The sequence below is a fragment of the Sceloporus undulatus genome, chromosome 6 (genome assembly GCF_019175285.1).
Source record: "Sceloporus undulatus isolate JIND9_A2432 ecotype Alabama chromosome 6, SceUnd_v1.1, whole genome shotgun sequence".
Lineage (NCBI taxonomy): Eukaryota > Metazoa > Chordata > Lepidosauria > Squamata > Phrynosomatidae > Sceloporus > Sceloporus undulatus.
In genome coordinates this window covers 25,537,462-25,545,526 of record NC_056527.1, presented here as the reverse complement: position 1 = coordinate 25,545,526, position 8,065 = coordinate 25,537,462, and the positions used below count along the sequence as shown (strand labels likewise).

General features: G+C 36.9%; 1 protein-coding gene across 1 annotated transcript in view; it reads left to right on the top strand.

Annotated features, from left to right (window-relative positions):
* The window catches only part of PLXDC2 (plexin domain containing 2), a 284,011-nt gene that overhangs the window by 186,717 nt on the left and 89,229 nt on the right, over positions 1–8,065 (top strand). The window contains exon 4 of the mRNA XM_042475224.1: positions 4,158–4,227. Coding sequence (XP_042331158.1) covers positions 4,158–4,227 — 70 coding nt within the window. The remainder of the gene's footprint in view (positions 1–4,157; positions 4,228–8,065) is intronic.

The following is an 8,065-nucleotide window of genomic DNA, read 5'->3' as shown; positions in this document are numbered from 1 at the left end:
TCCCTTCTTAACTCAGACAGATTAGCTTCTTTCATATCAAAGGGTGACGTTCAGTATTTGGATCACAGTTATTCAAAGCAACACATGCACTTTGAGTTCAGTATTGTTTCCTCCTAAACTAATTTCAGCTCATGTCCTGGGAGACATTTGTAGCAGTTAAGGTAAGAAAGTAAGTGGCGTATTTCAGATGCTTAGATGAAATGAAAAGAAAGGAAGTGTGACTGGAAGAAAGAAGAAGAATGGGTAGAGCAAGCCTATGAGGGGAAGGGTCTAGCATCTATGGTGTTTGCTCCACCAAATCCAAAGCCCTGATGGTTCCATTGCAGCACAGATGGAAGTAGAGTGTGGGTTTATTTTTCTCACACCTTCCTTCCTTTGGGCTCCAATAACAGGGAATTTACTGCATCAGTTTCAGGGCTAGCGTGCCTCTAGGCCAAATTGAGGAATGCATCAGGGAATGAGGGTCTTTCCTCACCCAAATTCACAACACTTGTTAGTTGTTTTTGTTGTGCTCCATCCCCAGCAGAACACAAACAGAGATACTGTACAATGGCGGTGGAACTTTCCCCTGCCACATAGGCAGGGGAGAAGGATAAGACTGGTCCCTTATCAGTCATGCATCCCTTTATTTATTTATATCCCACCTTTTTTCCAGTTCAAGACTTAAGGCAGTTTACGACTATTAGAACAAGCATAACTAAAAATCAACAGCATTTAAAAGTTAAAATACAATTAAACCATCATGAAAATGAAACTAAGCTAAAGCAAAAGTACAGCACATTATATAAGGTCTGTTTGCTCTGAACAAACAATTCTCAAAGTCCTGCTGGAATAAAAATTATTGTTGTTGTTCTCGTTCTTCTTTTGTGCCTTCAAGTGATTTCTGACTTATCGCAATGCTCAGGGCTTTTGACAAAAAAAAAATTCTGAGGGGATTTGCTTTTACCTTTGCTCTGAATCTGAGAGTGTGTGACTTGCCCAATATCACCCAGTGGGTTTCCATGGCTGACCAGAGATTTGAACCTTGGCCTTCCAGTGTTCTAGTCCAACACTCAAACCTCTACACCATAATGGCTCAATAAAAAGGTAAAAAAATGTAAAAGTATAGTGACATATTACCAACATACTTATTGAGGGTCAAGACAACTTGTTGATGCGATAAAATAAGCTCTTTCAATTTATCTATCCTGATTCAAAATCATATTATCCTTCCTTTTGGCCAACTTTCTCTTACATTCATTTTCCTTCTGCCTCTACATCACAATACCAAGCTATGTGGCTTTGGATGAAAACTGGATAAATTATAGGATAAATAAGCCATCAAGTTTTTTTTTCCCAAACCCTCTTCCTCCTCCTCCTCCTCCTCTTCTTTGTAGTTCAGCTTTTTGCATGACCATGCTGGCTGGGAATAATGGGTGCTGCAGTTCCAACACATCTGGAAGGCACCAAATTATGGAAGATTAATGTAATCCATAAGAGAGACAACATGAAAGTTGATTAATGTTCCATGCCAGTTGTTAAATGTTAAGTAGTGAAAAGTGGATAAAATATCCAATGATGGGTGCATTACTGTTTACAGATGGTAGAAGAACAGGATAAGCATGCAGGGATGTAATAATCTCCCCTCCCCCAGTTGCATTAATAACACAAATTAAGCACAGGAGAAGGAGGTTTTCAGTGATTAACATATTTTTCAATTAGTACAAATTCTGTATCTTTAACATTCCATTTTTTAGGTTTTAATTATCTGTTTAGGAAATAGAATCAGAATTTCCAGTTGTAAGCAAAATATGTGTGCATATCCTCTTTTAAGAAATCAAAGTAAATCAATTTTGAAGCCATTATAAACATTAATTTTGTTCCATTAAAATACCCAATAGATGAGGAAACTAATCCTTTCTGAAGGCGGCATGGTGGTGGTATTAAATCAAAAGCAAAATATCAAAGTTAAAAATGAGACATACATTAACTTAATTTAAAAATACATTTAAGGGATTTTTAAATGGAATGGATGGAATGAGCATTATCCCTTCTTGTGCTTTTCCAGTGTAGCTTCAGATGATTTTGATTTCATACATCCTGAAATTTGTAAAACTAAATACCATATGATTTAATAGTATCTCATATATAAACTATACATACTATATGTGTGTATATGGTGTGTGTGTGTGTGTGATTTGTTTATATTTTCCTGCTTCTCTCAGTTGGATCGAGGCAGGATTACAGTTTGCTAAAACACATACATCAGTAATAAAATACATATAAAAATGCATCAATAAAAATACAATTAATCTTAAAAGCTAACTCATCGTCAAGTGGTAATGCAGTAGATTCATAGAATGTTCTGAAGGTGTCTCTTACACAACGTCAGGCGGGTAAGCTCGCCGGAAGAAATCTGTCTTAAGTGCCCTCTTAAACGCCTCCAAGGAGGTAATAAGACGGATCTTTTCTGGAAGAGTGTTCCACAATTTTGGAGCAGCTGCTGTGAAGGCTCTCTGGGAAGTCGATATGAGCCTAGTTGATTGATGTTCTAACACATTCTTCCCAGTTATTCTGAGAGTGCAGGGGGGATTGTGTAGGGAGGAGCATTCCTACAAGTAACTCGGGCCCAAGCCATGTAGGGCTTTAAAGGTAATAACCAGCACCGTGTATTGCACCCGGAAGCTAATCGGCAGCCAGTGAAGAGATTTTAGTACAGGTGTTATATGGTCAAACCTGGACAAAGCAGTGACCAATTATAGATTGCTATAAAGATATAGATGTTCACCGTGTTTGTCAGTATAGAAATAAAGAGGAGCCCATTTGGCAACTCAAAGAATGAGTGGTTCCAGTTTAATTCCAGTGAATTGTGACAGGCATCCCTTTCCTTCCCACTCCTTTCCCTTCATAATGGCTCACAATAAATTGAGGTATTTACCACAAGCCAAGACAGAGCAAATTTAACCAATCCAAATTGACAAAGCTCCACCATGCTAATGTCTTCAAGCATTCATATGTGACCAAAAATGGCCCTTCAGCCCTTCTTCCCTATCTTCTTCCCTACCAGTGAACCTGGTTCATTTCAGCCCAGTATGTACTGGAACAGGGCAGCCTGGATTATCTTGTCCACAGACCTTTCCTGACCCTCCTTCATTGGAAAGCCCTCCATTCTGAAGCGGGATGGCTGACCACACATGCATCCCACTGAGCTGCCTGCTCCTTCTGCCACCACCATGGGTCACTTCACTCTGAGGTCAGAGCAAGGCACCTGGCTGGGCACCTCATTCTAATTTCAGCAGCAGCAGACATACCAGGTGGCTCAGCAGGATTTGTTTCAAACAACTGCCCGACTTTAGAAGGGAGGGCTCTAGATCTTCCTCAAAGATCCTGAGCAAGCTGGAATTTTTAAAAAAAAAAACGCATGGTAATAAGGGTAAAAGGGTTTTGTTCACACCATAACCACATTACATCCTCTAGTCTCCACACTGAGGGAACAGGAGTAGACAGTTGTATTAGTGGCATCAATGACCAAAACCAGGCTACATGAAAGTGTCTATTTTGAAGACATTTCCAATCTCTTCCTGTGAAGATTTAAATGAAATTTATTTATTATGCATTTGTTACATTTATTGTCTGTGACATTTATTGTCAAGATTATGTACATGGTCCTCTTCCTCCATTTTAATCTTCACAACAATCCTGTGAGGTTGATAACACTCAGCCTTTCCTAACCTGGTGTCTTCCAGATGTGTTTGGCAGTAGATCCTGTCATCCCCAACCATGGGGGCTAGCTGAGGTTTATGGTGGTTGTAGTCCATAAAAGGACAAGTGGTTGGAGAAGACTGGTATACAGTATTGTAGATGTCTACAACCTAATCCTTTGCTCTCTCTCTTTTTTTAAACTTGAAAACCCCTTTCAAGTTAAATATGGCCAGAAATGCTTAGGATTGCTGCTTCAGTCTTCATTTGTATGCTTTCTTCATAAGTATGCCTCCTTTATCTGTTGCTGAGCCTCATCTGCTGTGCAGAACCGTTTTCAGCATTAGTACTAAGAAATTATTCCATGTTGAGAAAGGCAAGGATACTTATGGTAAAAGTGCTGGATCATTTATTGAACTGAACAGTCTCTAATATTCCTTATATTATTGATTTTCTTTTTTTGGTGTTGTTCTTTGCAGAGAGTAAATCTGTCCTTCGATTTCCCATTTTATGGCCATTTCCTTCGTGAAATTACTGTGGCAACTGGTGGTAAGTGGCTTTCTACCCATTCACATTGAATATGTTTGACATGGGCTTCAGATGTTTAAAGCTGTATATTTTTGGATAACTATATATTTTAATCATAAGAGAAAAAGTAAAGTACAGTAGAGCTTCCATTATCCAATATTTGAGAAGCTAGACTGCCCATTCTTTCATGTTCCATCTTCTGGGCATGCAAACTTTTTACATTCATCACCGACTGAATATTTTGATTTACTACACATTTTGAATGACAGTTTTATTTTAAAAATCTTATATCTCACCATTCACTTTCTCTCATGAATAGCAGTTCCCTAAGTAGTTTACAAATACTGCCATTACACTGCTTACTGGGTTATACATTTGTTATGATTGACTGATTAATTGGCTTCTGATGCATTTAGGAAACCACAATACATGTGACAAACCAAACAAGACACTAAAATTGTCACTAGCTGATACATCTTTTAAAAGAAGTGAATAACAGATGTCAGGATGCACAATGCTAGAACTACAATCATGAGGAGAAAAGTTTTAACTCTTTCCTCCCCTGATGAAAATCCCCCCTCCCTGGGTTGTTTATTATTGCTGATATGGAAATTGATTAATCTTTACCTTTCAGTACTAACAGCAGCTACAGGGAAGAAAAGTATTAGTCTATCTTCCCATCCCTTTCCCGTGTGTTGCAATTGGAGTAAAAACTGTTTCTGCCATTACCATTAAAAAAAAAAAACAGGATTGTGTATGGTTTGGCTTAGTCTGTGGAGGGATGTATTTTGCAGCAGCATCTTATCAGTCTCAACAACAAATGCTGTTCTCATAATGTTAAAAATAAAGTTACATCAACAGCTTTTTGCAAAGCAGGTATACCATACTCAAAGTGGATATGAGTTGGTCCCAGGTGCATTTTCCCACTAATGAATGTCCACACTAACAGAGTTAAAGCCACTTCTACAGTATCAGTCCAGAAAATTCATTGGTATATGTTACAAATCAATTAAATATACAATGCTGGCACTTTCCTTATATGACATTTTTTGTGAAGAAATAGGATGACAAAGAGGACTGAAAGTGGAGCTTTCTCATCTTGTTATTTGAAAAAGGAGTGGGCCTTCTAGAAAAGGCAATGGCCAAGAAACAGACACCAATGAGGATTATGTTATAATAGGTATGTTTTCTTACATGGGAAGCTTAGTAGCCAGGAGAAAGATAGCCATAGAGATGAGGGAGAACAACAACAACAGACAGACAGTAGCTGAGACTGCTTACTTTTTCCAGGACTTGACAAGCTATGAGATAGATTACAGTCACCAACCAAATGTACCAAGATAAACAAGCATCCTGTGCAATTTGTGTTCTTTTTCCTACAAGGAAAGAGATTCTTTGAGGAAAAAGTAAGCTGTACAAATGAGAAGTGCATATGCCAGTTTCTTTCTGTAATTCCTGATTTGGACAAATCATAGTTTATTATTATATCAAAATATGAATGCACTATGTTTGTTTGCCTGACAGCCAACATCAAAAACCTCTTCAGATCTACGTAGTCTTGTAGCGTCTAGACAGCCTAAAGAGTATATATTGCATAGGCCTTTGTAGACTGCAACCTACCACTTCAAATGGGCACATTCCACAAAAATGTATGCCAAGTAAAGCTTGTTAGTCTTTTAGGTGCTACAATACTCCTTATTGTTTGCTACAACAAACTATATAGCTGCTGCTCCAGAAACCTTTTCAAACTATGATATCCAATTCTGGCTTGGAGTTAAACATTGTTGTTGTTGTTGATGTAATCATTTTTCCTAATTCAGATGCAGATGCAAATTGTGGTTTGGATAATCCAAGTGATATAGGAGAGAACTGGTTTATTAGGAAGGATTTGTCATCTAACTCTTAGTTATGTGTGAAGCGACGATTGTCTTTTACTTGAGGGTTGGAATTTCTCCACATGATCATGGCAAGAGAGATTCTGTTCCTTAGAGAAATTCTAGTTTCTTATGTTCTATGTTTCTTATTAAAACCTATGGAGCAAAATTTAAAGCAAGGAATATATTTATTTTGTTGAATATATATTGTTGTTGTTACTGTTTGTCTTCAAGTGATTTCTGACTTATGGCAACCCTAAAACAAACATGGCAACCCTAAGATGAATCTATCATAGGTTTTTCATGGAAAGATTTTCTCAGAGAGGGTTTGCCTTCACTTCCCTCTGAGGTGGAGAGGGTATAACTTGCCCAAGGTCATCCAGTGGGTTTTTATGCCTGAGCAGGGAGTTGAACCCTGGTCCCCAGAGTCATAGTCCAGCATTCAAACCGGTACAGTGCATTGGCTCTCTCAAATATATTTATAAATTAATAAAACAATGTCGGTTGCTTTCAAATGCCACTAGCCAATGGTTTGTGGTACAGCACATGTTTTTCTCCTATCCTTCTTGTCATCTCAGAGCCCGTAACATAACATTTTTTTAAAAAAAAATAAAGTTTTAATTTTATTTTATTTATATTCTGTGTTTCTCCCAGTATGGCACCTAAGGTGGTTTTCATATGGCAGCATGAGGCAACACCATGAGAAAACAACATGAATCTGACTAGAAACATGTGATATACTCTTCCTCTTCTTTCACGTCCCCATTAGAGAAATCATTACAAGGTTGCTGTTGCACAATAAAAGTAATGAAGTTGTCCCTAATTATGTTAAAGCTTTGATTTGTTCTTGTGCCGTCTTTTTAGAAAAAGGAACCATTTGCAAAAAAACCTATTTATTTGCAACTACAGTAGTTTCATCCAAATTCTTGGAACGAGGTGTTAATAGATTATGATTTTTGACCCCCCAATTAATGAAATAGAGAGAGAAATCAAATGGGATGATTTGGACAATTAGAGTATCCTTGCTCTCAAATCATGTCTTACCAAGGTTACTTGCTTCATGGCTGTGAAGTAAATCAGATTGTACTGCCATTATTAGCATAATTAATCAAATCATGTTCTTCTATAGGTAGGTATCTGTCATACGGGATTCCTGTGCATGCTAATTCTGATACTTGGAAAACCACTAGAGACTTTCAAGCTCTCTGATAATAGAAAGGTTTCTTGACAGGCTGTTTTAGAGGTTTTCACTTAGGAGACAACAGCAGCATTGGCAATGGACTTAAATGTCAGGTTGGGGCGAAGATTGGCATTCTGAGAAAGAAATGGAAGTGACACTAGCATAGCAGACTAAAGTATAAGGAATTTGTGTGATCTCTAAATAATACTAGGTAAGGTTGTATTGAGCTATAAAATCAATCTTTCATTGGACTGGGATGGTAATTTTCCAAGGTAAAAGGCTAGAAAATCTGGATAGTTGTTTGGATTTGTTAGATAGTTTAGCTGGTTATTTTCTGAAGATATATAAAGATTTAATTTTATTCTTTTAGAGCTATTTTCACCTGATTTGATATGTTCGGTGGATTAGTCATGGATTTTAGTCAACTAATTTATTCATTCTATAATACTGTATTTTGAAGGCTTAAATAGATTGGTTTGTGAGATGTCTTTATTATTTATATCTTTATTTATTTATTTTGTTATATTATTTTATTTGTTTATTTATTTTATGTCCCAGGTTGTTCTAATATGACATAATAAAATATCCAAAAATCAAAGCAACAGAGTGATGTCAGAAGTAGTCAGTTCATTTCTGCTTCTTAAGTTGATTTGTTTGAAAACCTGTTGGATGGATATATTTTTAACTTCAGCATATTAAATTATCTCAGACATGAAAATCACGCCAGTGACATGATTCAATCAAGGGAAAAGGCATTATTATTATTATTATTATTATTATTATTATTATTATTATTATTATTATT